Below are 19,851 nucleotides of genomic sequence, written 5' to 3' on the forward strand. Positions count from 1 at the left end.
GTTTCCAACTACAATTCATATATTTAGTCTTAAGTGTCAATTGTCAACGCTAGTAACATATTTACATTTTACAAAGTTTTCCCTCGGGTATTTAATCAACCTTCTTTTCTTTCTCTGATTCGTATTGTAGTGAAGACGTATCTTCAGTAAATGCAACAATAATATATCCAATCAATACAACATTCGCCGATAATGCACTCAATCCACCACTTATTATACTATTGGTAGTGAAGCTCTGTACAGTAAAAAATGTAACAAGGGGCACTATTATCATCAACGCTGTGAAGATCATCAACTTCTGTATCACTGATCTAGAAAAAAAACAAGGTGAGTTAGTACTTTGTTCATCGGGATGCATCTATAAAATTGAACATACTTTGGAATATCTGATTTGACCATGGTTTCTTGGTATTGAAGTAGCTTCGCGTTTATAAACTGTGTTTGGTGTAACTTGAAGTCAATAAATATTGTTTTTCTCTTTTATAACCCGTGCTGGACTCCTCCTGCACATAAGATGGTTGACCAAATTTTTAATCAAAAGAGCAAAAGGAACAAAAACTTCCAATCAATTAAATCACGGGAGAAAGCATTGCCAGGCTCACTTAATTCACCCGTTTGCTTATACAAGATGCATTTTCTGAACATTCTTCTAGTGCATTTGGTGTACTTTATTGGAACAATTGCTGCATTCTCAAATACGGCTCCAATATTTATCAAGAGAGATTATGATACTCCAGGATTGCCGATCAAGAACAAACAATTCTTCAAACCATTCGAATGGGCTGATACGCTAATGTCAGTCATGTACGAAAACGACGAGTATAACGAAAATGCAAATCATGTCGTCTCGTACTACCAGGTTGCCAAAGAGGAATTGGAGCCAAAACTAAACAACTTGAATCAGGAGGGTTTGGGTTTGCATGTTTCCAATGTCGTATACTTTAATCAGTCTGAGACTGTTTTCAACGTATTCAAAGCACGCGGTGTACTTCCTGAACTCTTGTCGGGTGAATCCCTCGACAGGGTATTACAAGAAATGAACTCGTACGAAAAGTCAGATATTGTTCTTCAAGCTGTACCTGACTTTAAATCTTCCGTCAATGCTGCCACTTCTGAGGAGAAGTTAGAAAACTTGTTTGATTTTGACGATAAATTGGTTAGAGATGAAGGAAAGGGAGATGTGTCAGTAGAACAAGAAATTGTTTCAGATTTCGCTGAGGCAAATAGATTGGCAGCGGAAGAAGACGAGCCTGTCACAATTTTGGAAGACACTCCATCAAATTCAACCACAATAAAGCATGACAATCTTTTCACCAACTATCAATTCTTTACTACTGGAATTTGGTCGGGTTTGATCGTGTCTGGATTCTTGTTATTAATTTTATATGGTGCATTGACTTGGCTTTCGGATTTACAAATCACCTACGCTTCCTTCGAAAAGCAAGTTGATTTCGATAAAAAGAACGAATAGATTAGTTTTATTTAGTATATATACGGAATAATTTTGTACGGCACCAACTGTTTGTACTTTTCCCAATCTTTACCATATTTTGCTTGACATTTCGCATCATCTCTCACTTGTCGATGAATCAACAAACTAGCAAAATAAATAACATAAAAGTATGTCAATGGAGTTTGGAACCCAGTAGGTAAACACCAAGACCATCCAACTAGCCAATCACCGAGGTAATTGATGTGTTGAGATAATCCCCACCACCCTTCAATTAACAATTTTGAGCCTGTGGCAGTCTTGATATGTTTCATGTGTTGCAACTTGCCGTTTTTAAAGTTGGATTTTTGCAAATTAGAAGCCCTGAAAATGTAAAAACCGACAAAGTGCAATACGACTATTGCAGCAAAATTGAACCAGCCGAGTACAACTTCGTTTCCAGGAATACTTAAGTACCTAGTTTGCAAGGTATAACTCCAGGGAACCCAGGCCAAATCACCAAAGCTCAACATGAATCCAAAACCATCAGTCGTGATATCAATCATTGTCAACAACCCAGTCTCGTTCAAAACACCATCAAAGATGTAAAATGTTTGTAATAAAGTGACTAAAATCAAAGAGTCAGTGACATGGCCCAACCTATGGTATTGTTCATGAGCACAACTCAAATTGATGAGGAACCACAACAACATCCCTGGTCTCAACTCGCAAAATAATTTAATGTCCCAATTTCCAATCCTTGGATTCAATTCACGACCAATGAACCAATCATAAATGGGATTTCCCGTGTTTCCATTGACGCTCAATATCCTCTCCTTTGTTCCAACACCATTGGGTTTTGTCAATGGAATAAATGAAGCCACATACACAAAGACTGCCAACAAAAACGAAAAGATTACACACGTCACTGTTAATTGTAGTTGATGATTGTAAATAAATTGCAATTCAGGGAGATTGAAATTCTGCACTTGAAAACAACGCGCAATCAAGATGGCAAACAAAGTTCCACTCATGCTTATTCCGTTGATGCAATAGCTCAAATAGCTTTCATCTCTCAACTGAGTACCATTCATTGTGCTTCCAGGCAAAATTTGGTCTAAAACGACTAATCCGAAAAACCAAGCTAAATAAGCACTCCAAACTTGTTTGTCAAAGCACAATGCAATCCATCCTGATCGATCTGATGGGACCTGGTCCAATACTTTCTCAATTTGGAGATTGATACCTTGTAATGAATAGTATTGATTGGTGACTAAAGCAAAGAATACAATTACTATAGGTAAGCCAAATGTTATACCTAATGCTCCAGGGAGCCCATTAAACTCTTTGTGTGTAGTGACTGGATTTAATGTACTCATGAGTGGTTTCTGTTCTGTCCTGTCCTTTCATATGTACAATCGAACTGTGCTCAATTTGGAGATATTGTCTGTATGTTTTTATATTATACGCGGAGACAATTGAAAAATTATTTGGTCATCGTTACGACCGCGTTCGTTCTCGTACAGAAAAATCTTTCGCTCAGCCAAGAGACTTGGCGGTTTGTAAACGAGACGATACGACGAAACTGGTCTTTGAGTGTACGACTTCTCTATATCTGTATCCTATATACAAGAATTACTTCATTTGGGCATATCTAGATGTGTCTATCCTCATAAACTCCCTTAATGCCATAGTGGCATAGGAACTAACGTCCAACTTCATCTTCAAAACAACAGCAAACTTAGGCTCGGTGGAGCTATCAACTGCATCCTCGTCATATTTGATAATTCTGTTCGTTAAGCTCGATTCTTTCTCTTTCTCGGTTTCGTCATTAGCTGCCTCCTTATTCATCTCTAACAACTCCAAATCTGTCCTAACCAATGGCTTACCATCCACTTTGTACTCGATTATCTCATATGAGAGATCCTTAGGTTTGGATAGTAAAGTTCTATAAGCACCTGTCAAAGAAAACTCTTTATTCTTTCTCATCAAGTTGAAGGGGTCAAGATTATTCTCGGCCATGGTGTCGATATAAACCTGTCTTAATTTCTCATTCGTCGGATATTGGATTTTGAAACCAGGACTGGGCAAAACAACGTCAAAGATTGAGTACTTCCCACTCTCGATATCATCTTTTGTCAATGCTTTCACTGCCACTGTATTAGTTACAGCTACATCCTCTTCGAACCCATCATCGACACTTGTTGTCTCATTGGTTTGTTCATCAAAAACCAAATCACCTTCTTGTGCTTCAAGACCAAACAATTCTATTCTCTTTGATGCAACAAGATTCCACACATATGATTGATACGCATGGACATACATCATCCTTAAATTTTTAGGTATGGCCAAGAGACTTTTCAAATATGAGTGGGGTTTGTATTTCTTCTCAGCATCCTGCAGCTCATTGGATAAAACCTTTAAAATGGAGTTCTCAGCAACAAAGTGTCTGGGTAATGCCTTTGCTGCTTCTTTTGCGTCTCTCTTTTCTTTCCAGATTTTCCTCATCTCCACTGTTGCTGGAGCACAAACTTCCTGCTCAGACAATAATAGTTCAACACACTTTTCCCAATCTTCTTGTAGCAATGCAATACCAAGCTGATGCGTCGGTACTGAAAATGATCCAAATCTTTGCATCCCAAAGTAGTTTATGAACCCATGCTTATCAAAACTATCAAAGCACTGGGCAACAATTGCACGCAAGTCTGCATTTGAATTTTCATCAACAGCCGGCTTCACGTCACGCAAGGTGATGGTGAATTCGTTACCGGACAAGTCTCCTAATTTCAAAGGATAATCTTCGTACGTAAACGACCCTAACTTGAAGTTGGAATTTTTCATCTTATTCAATGCACTGACACGGAGAACTTTACCACGGTGGATACAAAACTTTTGGCAAGTTACACCACGACGGTCCTTTGTTCCTGCGTAATTGATTGTCTTTGGGGAAATACGCAACATCTTGGCAATATTACTAGCAACATCCATGGTGTCCCTGTTTTGTTTGAATACTGCAAAGTGTAAATATGGTTTGAAGGGTCCAAGTCCGTAATTGATGACTCCATTTTCATCGACATGGTGCATGCTGTCCATCACATTTGCGTCACCACCACGTCTATTATTGCCTCTATTCTTGGCTATCACTATTTTAAAAGTGTTTTGTCCAGATGTCGTACTTTCCAACTTACCCTGGAACGCTCTACGTAATAGCTGGTGTAATTTTCCTCGTCTCTCCTTATCATCAATAGAGGTTTTTGTCTCCATGTGACTTCCTGTATGAAATAGTTGCTCTATTTGATTCAACTCTTCCTCACTAATGTAGTCAAGCAACTCCGTTTTATCTTCTTGACTTAGCTGATATTTAGGCTCATTTTCTTGAGCCTGGGCCCTTTCGGCCTTAATAGCGGCAATTTCTTCTTCTGTCTTGCCCTCAAACTCTTGGGCCTCTTTAGCTTTTTGCTCAAGCTTCTTTTCCTTTTTAGACTTTCCCATGTCAATTCCAAGATCAGTCAAATGTACCACATTACCACTGGGTTCAATCTCATTAACTTGAAAGTCGGAATGCAAAGTTTTTAAAGCGCCTTGGAATCCTACTGCAGTTGGGTTGATGAACTTTAATATTCCTACCGCCTCTTCAGTGAGCGCAGGAATGAGAGTTGGCTTCAATTTTTTTGCACCTGGTAAGTCCTCATGAGACACGGTCCTCTTTATTTGTTCAGCCATTCGGTTAAAAATTCTGTGGCGAAGGTATCTGAACATATAATGTTAGAAGCTGGTTCAGTGGAGGGACAATTTTTCACAAGTAAAAAAGTGATGAGGGAAAATACGTGCATACTGCATATAGCCTACTCTGTGACTGCAAAAAGGAACTTGCAAAAAGTCTGATATGGAATTTCAATTATCGAAAAGCCTTTTCATCACGACACCAGCCGAGTACACATTCGATCACACACACACACACACGAGCGCGCATTTGCTAGTCCCATTACCCATTTTCTGCTAGCTAGTCTTTGGCAATACTGTTGTTCTCCCTCCCCCAAAACCAAATGTTGAAACAGTTTGTGCAGCCAGAATTTTTGCTCGAAAGTCCGAATGGTTCAACGCCTTCCACCAACTCAACCGTTACCAACCCTGTAACTAAGAAGTCAGCAGGATCACTAAGATTACCAAGTTTTACATTTGCTAGAGCAGTGTCACAAGAGCGTCGCTATCCAACAATGCAGCAAACCGGACCCACCAACGGAGAAGGCACCAATGTGAATACACTTTCAAGTCGCAGGTCCAATTTCTTAAAGGTATGCTCTTGGCCATTTTCCAGAATTGACGGGTCAAATGGGCTAAAACCAGATGATGGGTCGATCTATGAGTTGGAATCTCGCCATTTCAATGATGCGTACAACAAGGTGAAAACTATTGCTGCATTTGATAAGCATTCAACTGGCAACCAAAAGACCCAAAGCCTGTTTCCTACCTTGCAGCCACAACAGCGTCCACTCACCGGGAATCCCAGCTTGGAAAATAGGGGTCAGCAAAGGTTTGGTGAACGCACTGAAAAATTGGGTAAGGTGTTTAACAGGAGAAAGCATCACCAACATAGTTTAGACGACAGTACAAAAAGATGCGTTGTGTTGTCAAATTTGGATGCATCCATGGGCATAAACTCGATTATACAACAGGTTTGTGGAGGACCTTTGGAAAAAGTTGTCAAGGTTTCAAGCCATAGAGTTAAGTTGTACTTTATTTTTCCTCAACAAGCAAAGCAGTTCTACCAGTATGGAAGTGCCACTGGGCTACTCAAAGTTAACGGCACGAGGTTGAATGTTAGCTGGGAGGAGGAAGATTATCAAGAAGCTTTGCAGAAGCAAAAGGAAGATGTCGAGAATTATAATTTGTCAATTGGTAATTTCAAGGGTAACATTAACTCCAAAGGTATGGCATTAGACTCCAGCTTCACATTGACTAGGGCTCTTTACAATGAAATCTTGACAAATGGATGCAGAAGATGCTTGATCGTTTCAAGAATTATTGTTGGCAAAAAGATTAGACCCGGTGACAAAATGTTCTACCCAGAGCCCGAAATTCACTACTCCCAAGATTTGCAGATTAAAAACATTAGAGAGGACTTTGAGCAGTTTGGAGAAGTTATGGATATTGGCAGCGTCATATCACGAAAGTTGAGCTTCAGTGTATTTTACTACGACATCAAAAGTGCAATCAAGGCCAAGACAGAATTTGAGACAAATGGGTCTACCTTACATCGCAAATATAAAGATTGGGCTATTTGGTATGGCAAGGACATCACTGACCGTGCTTGCTTTGTACTCTAACTCTGATATAGTTTTGTTGCTATGTAAATGACAAGTTTGTTATACATTATTGAACCGTAATAGGTTCTTAGAATGCAATCCCTGTCAGCCAATTTTAAACTACTGCTTTAGATGGGCGGTTCTAATGCTAGTATAGTTCTCTATCAAACTATTTTTATGCAACTCTAAATTTTGTGTAATCAATTTACTTTCCCATTTTGTATCAATTGTAAACAAAAATGAATACGAAAGTAATTAAATTATTTATTACTATTATTATTATTATGCCATACTTCAAAAAAAACAAGAACAAGAAGAAAGAAGACAGAAGAGAAAAAGAATTAACAACACTAACGAGAGATATCTAAAGATAAGAGGCTCCAACGACACCATATTCTCATTGAAACTTATTCGCCCCAGCTCATGTCATATAAAACACCAATGAGGACAAGATCCTCTTTAGGCAATTCGTCTAGTGCGTCTGTTTCCTCGTTGTCTACACCTGCGCGATCAGCTACTACATCATCATCTGTCAAATCAACTTTTCGTCCACCATCCAGACCCACCATGGTTAGATCATCGTCGCCTGTGTTACAACATCACCAACCACCAAGATCAAGACCGGGATCTTCCCTTGCCACGAGTCGTCCTGGCACTCCTGTTAATTCGGGAAATTACTGTCGTCAAGAGCCCTATACCGGTACCATTACGGTATCGATACGCCCCAATCCTGAATCATTTTCCCTTGGTGCACAACAAAACTGGCATATCAATTCATATAACAACAGCATATCCCATGTGGATGGGAGCAGCTTTGCATTTGATAACGTGTTTGAAAACGATGCCAACCTGAATAACAACTACCAAGTATATTTAAAGGCTTGTAAACCGATTGTTGAAAAGTTTCTTGACGAAGGGTACAATGGGACTGTATTTGCGTACGGTATGACAGGGTCGGGAAAGACTTACAGTATGAAGGGAAACGAGAAAGAGTCTGGATTTGTCGAATTGGCAGTGAATGATTTATTTGACAAGATCAATAATCACATGGGGGGAACGACAACACATCAAATTAATGTGTCATACCTTGAAATATATAATGAACGTATTATCGATTTGCTAAACACCGGTAATGGCTCCCCAACGACAGCCAATGATTTAAAGATTAGAGACGATCCAGAGTTTGGTGTCAAAGTTGTCGGTTTGACTACGCCAACGGTCACTTCAAGAGAGCAAATACTTTCATTGATTAGAAAAGGTGATCTTAATAGAAAAACAAGTGCCACCGATTTCAATGCCAGATCTTCAAGATCACATTCAATTTTGCAAATAAGACTTAAAGTCGTGGATGAACATACCAGTAGCGAGACCACATCCACTTTGTCATTGTGTGACCTAGCAGGATCGGAACGGGCTTCATCAAGCTTAGAGAGGAGGAAAGAAGGTTCCTATATCAACAAGTCCTTGTTGGCTTTGAGTAATGTCATTAACAAGTTGTCAGCCTCGTCTCAAGGTATTGTAGATCATCACATAAGCTACCGAGATTCCAAGTTGACGAGGCTTCTACAGCCAGCATTGAGTGGTAGGAGTTTGGTGCTGATATTGTGTACAATCCATATGGGCTGCGGTAACAATGCCACTGCCCAACAAGCAGTCTCAGAAACCTACAAAACATTGAGGTTCGCAGCAAGAGCTAAGGATATTGTGATTAATGTTGAAAAGAATTTAGGGAGGGGAATCGAAATGAGTGACCCTGAGACTATGAAACTAATACAGGATTTGAATAATACAATTGAGCAACAGAAACATGAATTGTTGCTGTTGAAATCAAATGGATATACAGAAGGAACATCTGATTTGAATGCCTTAGCTACCTCGGATAATGCATTGCAAGCGGAAAACAGGGTTTTGATGGAGAGAGTTAATCATCTCACTAGACTCACTGATTTACAAAAGACAGAAACGGTGATTGTTAAGGATAGTGCACTCAATGACATCATTGGGTCAGGTGCAGATAATGCCCAACTTTATGTGGCTAATATTGAAGAGTTGTATAAACGCATTACACACGAGAGAAGCGAGTATGACAACTACATTGCACATCTCGAACAACAATTGAAAATGGCCCTTGTCAACAATCCGAATCACAACACGTCCAAGCCAAATAACAGCGAATTGATGGAGGTGCTAAAAGACCAAGAGGAGGAGATAATACAACTTAAGGAAACGATCAAGGACAAAGACCATATAATACGAAGTTTCTCCAAGACTTCGAGATTGAGAAAGTTGGTGGAATCGAATGTCAAAGCAAATATCTCAATAAACAAACCCAGTTATGCCACAATGGATCAAGAATACAAACGCTCAATGGGTATTCACAGCCAGGACAGTGATGTATCCATGGACAAGGAGAATGAAGTTGCAACTTATGATATCGCTGTGGGGCCAAAAAAGGCTAGAGCTGGTTTTGATCTAATGCTGACGTTATAAAGGCGCAATATATCAAGTGGCTTAGATTGATATATAATGAACAATAATGTAATATTATGTGACGTAGAATCTCTATTTCCTGTGTATAAAGAGTATTTTCATTCAGTGCAAAAAGACCCCACACGTCTTTTTGTTTAAAGCCGTGACGCAAAATCGGTCATTTGCGCGCAATTAATTTTAGCTTGTGACAAGGCATTAGCACCCAGAAAAGAACTTGGCCATACACTACATTAACTGTGACAATTTGGTCTTCTATGAAATCGCAGGCAATACCTTGAAACTAGTAATGTCTTTTGACCGCAAGTATCTGCCGTAATAACCACTTAAACGAAAGCTCTCCCACTTCTTTTCCTGTCAAACAAGTAATTCCATAGGACAACTCCACTTAATAGTGGCTATGTTCTATCATCGTCGAATTTATTGCATTGAGCAAAGTCATGACTTTCTCCATGGTTATGCATGCAGAAAGATACAATGTGTACATTGCTCCTATTGTTCTGTCATCTCTGGGTTAATCTTTATTATTATTTTTTTCCGTTGTTTTCCTTCTCTTAAGGCTGTGGAATTAATCAAAATACAATTTTGTGAAATTGAGAACAAAAATTCTAATATAAATTGATACCAAATCTTCTCATCAACAATGTTTAGTGGGAAGGGACATCACCCCATCAACATGTTTAGGAGACGGAAATCACAACACCAAAGCAAGCAAGAAGTGCCAAAAGAAGAATTGTCAAGGTTGCAGCAAGAAACAACCCAAGCTCATCAGCAGCAGCCACAGCAGCAGACGCATCGAAGCAATTATGAAGCATCAACTAAATCGAAACTACTATCTAGTTCAAGCCAGAGTACATCGTCCACTGCTACACGTAGGGGAAGCAGCAATGTTTCTCCACGGGAGTATAATATAGAACTACTTCATACTGGAGACAAGAAAGAACCAGCGGAGATTCAACACACGTATACTAGTGCCACCAATGAGACAAATGATAGCGACGATTGTTTGTCACCCTTGACATCAGGAACAGATGGTCGAGAAGCTAGCGACACCCAGTCAATGGCGTTATCAGAGACAGATACACTCTGCGCCGCCCGAAAGCAAAGACTTGAATTGCAAGATGTTTACATTGATAATTTCTCAATGTACTTACCATTTCTTGTACGGCAGTTGCGATTGGCGGAGAATCGTGCCCAAGATGAGGATCGTCGTCGTAGGCAAGCTCGTGCCAGAGCTGGACGTGGTGGGCCACCACTTGATCATTTTGATGAGGATTATGATGCCGAGAACGATACAATTGCCGATGACGACTTGTCGACAATATTCAACGACAGTCAATCGCCCGAAGAGCAGTATGAAATTGACAATCAGAGAATAATGCATCGCAAACTATCGGCATATAACTACAAGCGACTGGTTGTATTTGTTGGATGTTCGTTGAAAAGTGGTGTATTTATATTCCCCACTGCGGCATCGTTCAAACTATTTAAACAACTACGATCCAATATTAAACAGGAGAGGAAAAGTTCAATGATTGTGTATGACGCAGATGGAAACATCAAAAAAGTCACTTCATCCAATGGTATCAACAGGAGTGAATTTACAAAGCCAGGCGAAGGCAATGACGAGGTGGTGGATGACAGGAACCATATCATACCTGTAAGTTATAAAATCAAGGGTCAAGGTTTACCACTCTTGAAAATGCACCTGCCATATATGTCAACATTTCGTAAAAACACCCCCTACCTCATTTTCAAAAAGTTTAAGGAAGTCCCATCGCCACCAAAACCGGGCGATCCAAAGCAAAATGACGTTGATTTTGAAACATTTGATTATTGTTATGTTTACCTGAAATACTCGCTGAATTATCGTCGATTCATATTTGAATTTTTCCCCAATACTGCATCATGTTTCAAAGTCGTCATGTTTGAATCGAGTTTTAAGCCATTTGCCGATTTCAATTACAAGGGCACGAGATTTAGAGTTATTGGAACTACCATATCAACTGGATTGGTATGTGAATATAATCCTCATATGCGATTACTTGCTATTGATGATGACCAACCATCGCTATGCGATGGTATAGTGAATAAAAAATCGTCATCAGGGTTTATGAAGTTGAAAAAATCGTCGAATGAAGGTTCATCATCACATGTTGAATTCAACATCAATGATCCGACTACATTTATTAATCCAATTCCTAATAGCAAGTTTTTGAACTCTGATGGGTTTTCAGACTATTGTCAACGAGCTACATTCATCCCTAATAATCTTCCACCATTTGGATGTTATAAGGATGTCAATTTATACAAACCAGAGAATGTCAGTTTTATTCCTAAAAAGTATTCTGAAATTGGTAAATCGGAAATCTATCAAGATTTACAATCACTATCATTATCATCACCAGCAGCAGCAACTCGAAATAACGAACAACAACAGTATACAAGTAAAGAATTGTTGAATAGCACTTTGTCAGTGGATCAAGATACATTGGTGATAACGGTGCTTTTGAGTACCTTGAGAGAGGTCAATGTGAAGAATGCCAATAAATCAACTGGAAACCCGACAGGCAGAACCGGTGTGGGTGTAATGGGCAGTGCCAATTTTGGATTCATGACAACTGGATTGTCAACAATTTAGAAGCGACAGAGATAAGTTGAATTTTTATTACATGGAATTAGAAGAATTGTATAGTTTTATATATATATATATATATAAACTTTGGCTTGAATTTTACATTTATATTAACTTGAAGAGCAAAAGGAAAGCTGTCCTAACAGTTGATACCTATTTGAAACTAGATCAGTTTATATAGTAGTACTGAGACACACGCGAGCAACCCCTTCTAGACTTAAAAGCCTGGCGATCTGGATCTGTCTCTTCTGACTGGCGATCTAGATGGAGACCTGCTATGTCCTCTTTCTTCTCCTCTAGGTTCACGTTCGTATCTGTCGTTGCCTCCTCTATACTCTCTATCTTCAAAACGTCCACCACCACCGAAACCACGATCTGATCCTCCTCTGAATCCATCATTTGGTTCACGGCTACGGTCACGACTTCCTCTGTAATCACCATATCCACCTCTTCCACCTCTGCTAGAGAATCCTCCGCCTCTTCTTCCATATCCATCATCATAGCCTCTACCGCCACCGTAGCCACCATAACCGCCCCTTCTGTCTCCGTAACCACCTCTTCTATCTCCACCAAAACCACCATATCCTCTTCCGTATCCATCGTCATATCCTCTACCACCACCGTATCCGCCACCATAACCGTCTCTTCCACGGCCGTATCCGCCTCGGCCATAACCTGGGCCACCTCCACCATAGCCATATCCACCTCTACCTCTAAATCCGCCTCTATCTCTAGCACCATAAGGATCTGATTTGGCAACTTGAACAACTAACCCAGTGCGAAGGGTGAAAGGGAATTCCTTACCATCCATATCCAAAGCACGTTCACAACTTTCGGCATCCTTATACTCGACAAAAGCAAATTTTTCACCATCTGTAGTTCTTGGTGGGGGGATGTCTAATCTTACTAAATCACCATATCTTTAGAAAAATTAGTTGATTGTTAGTTGTTGACTCTTGACTTTATGAAAAAGGAAAAAATTAAAAAACTAGTGATTGTGATTTGTAGTTGATTCAAACTGATGATTCTATTGAAAATGAATGATTCGGTTGTTTCTGTTGTTGATTTTCCAAGCTAAAAGAAATGAATGAAGAAATAGTTAGTAATAAAGACAATGTGAGGAGAAATATGAACTGAAAATTTAGAAATAAAAATTGGAGGAAAGGGAAGGGTAAATTATGAATTCAAATGATGAAAGGATTGTCTGTAGTTGACTCGATTGTTGGGATCATGGCCTTTAGAAGATGTGATGTAACTTGTTGAACTGGTGAATAAAAAAAGTAAAATAGGAAAGGGAAAGGAAAACTGAAATGGGGGGATTTGAATTGTGGAGAAATTAATCATCATGATTTGATAATTTTTGGGTACATGGATGGGACTCATGTAAGGAAAATGAAGAATCGAATGATTTAAGAACACCTCCTTGTATGAAAGAAAATGACTTTCGAGATAGCAAAGTTGCGCTGAGGTTGAACTTTGGTAACTGATAAATGGAAAAAAATGAAAGCTGCTCATAAATTGAATCTAACATGATGATGATTAAAGTGAATTGTAAATTGGAACGAAGGAACTTATATCTTTGGAAATCTGCTAGGAAAACAAACCATTGGAGAACAATCTTTCTTTTTCAATGAATATGTGTGTGTTGGAAAAAATTGAACAAACAAAAATCATCACTTGGAATAAGTGGGGAAGCTAATCCATCATGAAATAAGATACATACTTCTCAAACTCAGGCGCTAAATCGACAGCCTTGGACTCTCTTGTGAAACCAGTCACGTATAATGTGTTTTTTGGCATTATGTCGTTTGAATGATCTGTTGGTGTCGTTGTAAAACTTTCACCACTCAGTTGTTTTTTTTTTTTCCTTCGGCTCTCGTGACCAAAGATTGTGGAATATTCCATTTTTGATGAAGGTTACACGACTTCACGTGTAGAATAATGTATCAACTTTCTGTAACAGTGTACCTGGCCTGTATTTGGTGCTGATTGAACCAATGCTAACAAGGGTAGAATTAAGTGATGACTTCTAACTGTTAATAATAGCATCACGGGTCTTCGTAAGCTTCTACTTGAGCCAATTAATCGTATTTACCACTTCATTGTAAGCAATTGAGTCTTCTAACTGGGTGAAGGGATATCCTAAATTTCAATAGGGTCCAAGATTTGCTTTTAATTAAAGAAGTCCAAAGAAGTGATTTGATCCTGCTCATATGCGTTTCATTAGATCATGTTTTTTTCTTTTCTTTCAAAAAAATACCACTTTACGATATCTAAATGAGTAGGTGGAGGTGGAGGTGGGGGTGGAAGGAAATACGACATGGAAGAGCCAATAGACAGTTGTATAGCTGGGAACTGTCTAAACGTGTACACATTTTCTATGGCAAATCAAAGTAATTGTGACATATTAAGCGGGAAGAAAAAAGGGCACGAAAGAAAATGCAGCCTTTGATTTTTTTAGCATTGGTTTCATTAACTGTAGAATATAAAAAGTCTTATGCAAGTACACACTCGAGTAAAGCATATTGTTATAGAAGTAATTTATGAAGGGCTTTATTACCACTTTAGAGCGTGACCCTTTTTTCATTTGTGTGCCTAAAGAGAATGTGTCTGAATGTGTTCATTTTGATTTGCCTAATTCAGTTTGTAATCAGAAAATAAGAAGATGTATGTATTTGTTGCAAAAAAAGGAAAAAAAAGACGAATGATATTGTATTACGTGATAACTTATGTAATATAACCCCAACAAAAATAATTTGTATTACTATGCAGGAAGAATCAAAAAGAAATGTTGAATGTTGAGTAAAAAAAGGGGACCGCGCATTCAATGTTTTTTTGCAGTCAAATGTGGAAGAACAAATCTTAGTGAAGAGGGAGATAAGATACGTGTCAACTTCAATACAACTACTTTGAAGTTATCTACGAGATTCCAGCTCTGTTAGTGTCGGCTCTAGGTAAGTCTATAATCACAAGACAAGTAACACTGTAGAATTGAGGGGTAGGAATAAGTGTAATTTGCCAAAAAAATAGGGCTCCTTTACTTGGCCCATGTTATAGTCACATTTGAGCACAGATACGACCAATGCAAGACACGTTGTCATGGGCAAACGCTTGCCACTCACTATCCTCCTTTTCTTATCAAATATAAATATTGTGCCTCGGTGGCAAAGTCTCCGGAGCTAAAGCTAAGCAACAGCCAAAAAAACACTTGCTCAAAAGCCTATTTGTGTACAAGCGAAAGCAAACACCATTGTTTCTATTTTTTGTACTGTATTAGTAAAAGAAAGAGATCTAAGACTCTAGATCTGTTCTCCCGTAAAGAGGTTATGGCTCTTGAGATAACGGTGTTGAAAGATCTAAGGAAGTTATAACTACGAATGGGAAGTACGTATCAGGTAGTTTGCTCCCAAAGGAGCTTTAAGCACCGAAGTGAAGGTTTCACCGTAAACGTTTTTGTCAAGGTTTCAATTCTGTTTTTTATTGAAGATTTACGCCTTGAAAAAAACAATAGTAAATAACACACAAAGGGCTGCCATGATTGTATAATAATATACACATTGGTATAGCTCTGCAAAATACAGCAACCATCTATGAACACGTAAACCTCACTCCAAAGCTGAATTTTCCCAAAGCATAAAAATAAAAAAAAAAAGCTTAAAATAAAATTGTTTTATTTTTAACTTCTTTTTAGTCAATAGTACACGCACAATCACCCACCCACTCACTCACTGATCTCAGACAAAAACAGTTTAAAAGAAAAATAAAAAAATAAAAATAAAATTTAAATTTAAATTTAAATGAAAAAAAATACCCATTTCAAAACCAATTTCATCCTTTCTTTTTTTATTTTTTTTTTTTTTTTAATTTCTACCTTACCAGTAACGACAACAACCAAATACACCAACAACTATATATATATATATATATCTACATCTACAACAAGAAGATTATAACTTATTCAACATAAGACAGAAATATAGAGACATAAAGAGAGAGACAATCACTCACACATTTTTTTTAATACATCTCCTCTTTTATTCCAACTATGAGTTTTGTTGCACATGAAGATCATGCACCACATGATTTCTTTAGCAACCACACTAACAACAACGAAGGCAATAACAACAACAATAGCAACAATAGCAATAGTCATACTGACTTTCACAGTATTCTAAGTAGTCGCAACTCACACACAAGACTTTTGGATGAAAACCACGATATACTAGATGAGTTTTTAGACCAAAGAGTTTACGACTCAATGGGAACAACCACGCCCAACAACAACACTAATATTAATAACGACAATGGTGACAGAAACAGCAACAATCCAAAGATCAAACAGGAACAATTCCCAGGAGAAACATTGATGAACTCGCTATATGCTTTAACTGACAACACGAATGATATCCCTGTTGAGTCAAATACATTTGAACATGGCATAAATGGAAGTAATTTCCCTCAATTTTCAGATTTGCCAAATGGCAGTAATCACAATAATGGCCTTGATATGAATGTTGATGGTATTTCTCCACAAGATAACGACTATTTGTACATGGAGTTACCTCATGACTCGAACTTTTCACACGATCCCCTCCTGTCTAAGCATGAGGCGCAGACTCACCAGAACTCGATAACCAACTCAATATTCCATACCCCTAATGCCATGACATCCCCTGAAGAAACGAAATCAATCTCCAACGGCCACGCTGTTGTACAGTCAAACCCAACCTCGTTATCTGAGTACGAATTTGTTAGGGAAGAATTGAACAAACTAAAATTCGGCTGTCATCGTATCAATGCCGCACCAAAGACCGTCGATATCCCTGATCCTTCGTATTTGGATTTCTCCTCAGAAGCTATGAGTAAGTTGCCACATAAAATGGCATTGTCTGCTTTACCTAGTCACTCGCGTGTGGAAACTCAAATTAGATGTGATATAACTTTAAATCCCGCCCCAAATCAAGCCTTGTTATACGTGCCACAAGACCTTATATCCAAAAACAAGTTTTGCTTGTCAGATCCATTGGAAACTTTGCACCCTAGATTGAGGGAAAATTTGTTGTTTTTGGATGCTTATGTGCTCACTTCTGATTTACAACAGTCGTGTAACATCTGCTCGAGGTGTATCAAAAGAGAACAAAAAAGAGCCTCTCGTGGGAAAGCTGCAGGGGAAATGGATGAAGGTCAATTCAGTGCCACCACCCCTGCTGCTGCTGCTGCTGCTAATACCACCTCGCCTTCATCTTCTAAAACACCTGCTGCTATAAAAAACAATTCAACTAGTTGGGCTGATGAGAAAATGATGAAAAAGGCAATAATATTCAACTGTAAAGAGATTGTTTCATTCCCATCGCCTTCAGGGTTGAAGAACAACAATTCAAAGTCAATTGAGTTATCTGCAAGAATAATATGTTATTGCAGACACCATAAGGAACTGACAGGATTTAGAGTGTTGATTTTGATAAAGAATAATAAAGGCGAAGTTGTAGCTAAGCAATTATCTTCGCCGATTATGATTATGGATCGCAAAAAGAATATTCCATTGACCAAAGATTCGTTGCCTAATTCGGTTGTTGGATCATCAGTCAATTTACAGGCACTAGATGATACGGGAAGCAAAAAGAAAAGAATCTCAAACTCTGATTCCGAAAATGAACACAAGTTTTCCAACAATGAGTTTGGACATCATTCGTCGCCAAATTCGGTGGATGAGTCTGCATCTGAAGTGCAAACAAACACTGATGCCGAATCAAGTCGCGGCCTCAAACGTAAGAAATTGTCAGTTGATGATTCATACAATGCTTCTGCCAATCCAATGTACAACGGTAGTATAAGTGGTTATTCGCCATTAAGCAACAGTGATACCAACACATCGACCAACATTCATTTTATGAAACAACCACTGTACGCTGGATTATCGCCTATGGGCACTCAACACCCTCCCCCAAATCCACAGTTGCAGCAAATGCAAACTCCGCAATCGTCTTCGTCATCATCTCAACAGCAGACCTTGCAACGCTTGCCATCAATACAACGAATCATACCTGCTCAGGGGCCCATACGTGGTGGTATTGAAATTACGCTATTGGGCTTTAATTTCCGTCCTGGTTTACTGGTTAAATTTGGTCCTAACCAAGCGTTGGCTACCCATTGCTGGTCTGAAACTACAATTGTGACGTACTTGCCTCCAGCACTGCAGCCAGGGCAAGTTTTGGTTAGTTTTGAAAATGAGGAGTCCTCAATAATTGGTGGACCTCAGCAACAACAGATATTCACCTACACTGACGATACAGACCGACAATTGATTGAATTGGCCTTGCAAATAGTGGGATTGAAAATGAATGGTAAATTGGAAGATGCAAAGAACATCGCCAAGAGAATTGTTGGTAGTGATGCCAGCACTGGAGGTAATAGTAATGGTACTGCACCAAACTCGATGACGGCATCACCCACAAATTTGGCTCAGAGTCAAGAAGACGTTCATGATTGGTTCAATAGTGCTCACGCTTCTTTAAAGAAATTAACATCCTCTGGTTTGTCCACGCAAGTGATTTTGATAAGACTTCTTTCCTTGGTTGATTTGCCAAATTGCCCAATCATTATACCCAATTGGCAACTTGCTAATACCCAAGGTCAAACGTTGTTGCATTTAGCCACGATGAAGAACTATCACAAGTTGATCAAATTTTTGGTCACCCATGGCTGTAAAATAGACGTTAAGGATAACCAAGGTTTGACGCCATTGTTTTTGGCCTCAATGTGTGGTCATCGCAAGTTGATTCAGTTATTCATTGAGTGTAAATCCAATTGGAACTTGAAGTTGCTGAATGATAAATACTTGCGCGACTATTGTGACTTGAACGTTATTGATATGTTTAAGGAATACGAAGAGCAGTCGTTGCAACAACAGCAGCAGCATCAGTTATCACTGGACATTGGAGAAGACGATGCTAATGTCATTAAGAAGACAACGTCTTTTGATTCGTTGGATTCGATGTTTGACGATGACTATGGACGCCACATTTCAAAGATGAGCCAGGACGATGAAGTACACAGGAGGGATCTTCAAAGCCAGGATCAACATGATAGTGCTATTTCTGCTTGGGAAGGTAATAGGAACTATTCATCGGAATTTGCTGATTCAGAATTTGAATCTGAAGATGATTATGATGAGGAGGAAGCTGATTATTGTGATGATGAGTATAGTGATGGCGATGACGTTGAAGTCAGTGATGGAGAAGAAGATCATTCACAAGGTGCAGAGTGTACGAGAGATGCGGATCATACTTCTGACGCTCAAGAGCCATCCAAACCACCGTCGTCTCCAGGTTTGTGGCAAAAAGTCAAGAACGTGTTCAATAAAGAAGAAGATAGTGATTTACCACAATATGACGACTTGTTCCCATTTGGGCCTTCGTCTAGCCTTACAGCCAAGCCCAAGAGTGCTCTCGAACAGTCAATGAATGATGCAACACAAGCCCAATCAGCTGAAAACACCTCAAGTACGAATTCTAAGGCTGACCTCGAGCCAACTAGCTCTAAGCTTGCTGATACAGACACTGACCCTGGTTTGGCGTCCGACTCGTCAGAAGATATGGTGGTGACTTATATCAATCATCCAAGGAAACCAGTTGAACATGATAGGATGTTGGTATTTTTCTGGATTCCTGCATTGGTTGTTATATTTGCCCTATTCTTTATGGTTTACGTTGTTGGTTACAATTTCAAGCAACTTGACTATGCCAAGGAGTTTGTGAGGAACACAGTGGGTAATCCCATGGTTGGTAATGAGCGTATTACCAAGGTGTTTAAGAGCACAAGTGGAGGCAAAGTTGCCGCAGCAGGAAATACTGCAACTACTGCGATACGACGCGTTGTTGATTTCTAAGAGAGAGAAAGCACAACAGTTCTTTTTTAAATTAATGACGATGTGATATGTTTTTTTTTGTATTTCAGTTTTAATATACTGTAGCTTGTAATGTTTAATATAAATT

At 39.0% G+C, this 19,851-nt stretch overlaps 9 protein-coding genes across 9 annotated transcripts; 5 read left to right on the top strand and 4 right to left on the bottom strand. All coding sequences in view use genetic code 12, as the record gives it.

Moving 5' to 3' along the window:
• Positions 1-91: 91 nt before the first annotated feature.
• Positions 92-399, bottom strand: CANMA_005248 (uncharacterized protein; the record flags this gene model as incomplete). Its single annotated transcript, XM_051817610.1, has 2 exons — positions 92-311; positions 377-399. The coding sequence occupies 2 exons, from the start codon at positions 397-399 to the stop codon at positions 92-94; spliced, it is 243 nt and encodes an 80-aa protein (XP_051669182.1).
• Positions 400-628: 229 nt separating this feature from the next.
• ABG1 (Abg1p) lies at positions 629-1,471 on the top strand (the record flags this gene model as incomplete). The annotated part of the gene is made up of 1 exon (XM_051817611.1): positions 629-1,471. The coding sequence occupies one exon, from the start codon at positions 629-631 to the stop codon at positions 1,469-1,471; it is 843 nt and encodes a 280-aa protein (XP_051669183.1).
• An 11-nt stretch (positions 1,472-1,482) lies between these two features.
• Positions 1,483-2,808, bottom strand: ERG24 (delta(14)-sterol reductase; the record flags this gene model as incomplete). The annotated part of the gene is made up of 1 exon (XM_051817612.1): positions 1,483-2,808. The coding sequence occupies one exon, from the start codon at positions 2,806-2,808 to the stop codon at positions 1,483-1,485; it is 1,326 nt and encodes a 441-aa protein (XP_051669184.1).
• A 256-nt stretch (positions 2,809-3,064) lies between these two features.
• PUS7 (pseudouridine synthase) lies at positions 3,065-5,152 on the bottom strand (the record flags this gene model as incomplete). The annotated part of the gene is made up of 1 exon (XM_051817614.1): positions 3,065-5,152. The coding sequence occupies one exon, from the start codon at positions 5,150-5,152 to the stop codon at positions 3,065-3,067; it is 2,088 nt and encodes a 695-aa protein (XP_051669185.1).
• Positions 5,153-5,475: 323 nt separating this feature from the next.
• Positions 5,476-6,756, top strand: CANMA_005252 (uncharacterized protein; the record flags this gene model as incomplete). Its single annotated transcript, XM_051817615.1, has 1 exon — positions 5,476-6,756. The coding sequence occupies one exon, from the start codon at positions 5,476-5,478 to the stop codon at positions 6,754-6,756; it is 1,281 nt and encodes a 426-aa protein (XP_051669186.1).
• Positions 6,757-7,176: 420 nt separating this feature from the next.
• KIP2 (Kip2p) lies at positions 7,177-9,225 on the top strand (the record flags this gene model as incomplete). The annotated part of the gene is made up of 1 exon (XM_051817616.1): positions 7,177-9,225. One exon carries the CDS (start codon positions 7,177-7,179, stop codon positions 9,223-9,225), a length of 2,049 nt encoding a protein of 682 aa, XP_051669187.1.
• Positions 9,226-9,898: 673 nt separating this feature from the next.
• On the top strand, positions 9,899-11,863 carry CANMA_005254 (uncharacterized protein; the record flags this gene model as incomplete). The annotated part of the gene is made up of 1 exon (XM_051817617.1): positions 9,899-11,863. One exon carries the CDS (start codon positions 9,899-9,901, stop codon positions 11,861-11,863), a length of 1,965 nt encoding a protein of 654 aa, XP_051669188.1.
• Positions 11,864-12,074: 211 nt separating this feature from the next.
• SLR1 (Slr1p) lies at positions 12,075-13,657 on the bottom strand (the record flags this gene model as incomplete). Its single annotated transcript, XM_051817618.1, has 2 exons — positions 12,075-12,777; positions 13,581-13,657. 2 exons carry the CDS (start codon positions 13,655-13,657, stop codon positions 12,075-12,077), a joined length of 780 nt encoding a protein of 259 aa, XP_051669189.1.
• Positions 13,658-15,902: 2,245 nt separating this feature from the next.
• Positions 15,903-19,745, top strand: SPT23 (Spt23p; the record flags this gene model as incomplete). The annotated part of the gene is made up of 1 exon (XM_051817619.1): positions 15,903-19,745. The coding sequence occupies one exon, from the start codon at positions 15,903-15,905 to the stop codon at positions 19,743-19,745; it is 3,843 nt and encodes a 1,280-aa protein (XP_051669190.1).
• Between the last annotated feature and the right edge of the window lie 106 nt (positions 19,746-19,851).

Source organism: Candida margitis, assembly GCF_024628925.1.
Source record: "Candida margitis strain CBS 14175 chromosome Unknown scaffold5, whole genome shotgun sequence".
Taxonomy (NCBI): Eukaryota; Fungi; Ascomycota; class Pichiomycetes; order Serinales; family Debaryomycetaceae; genus Lodderomyces; species Lodderomyces margitis.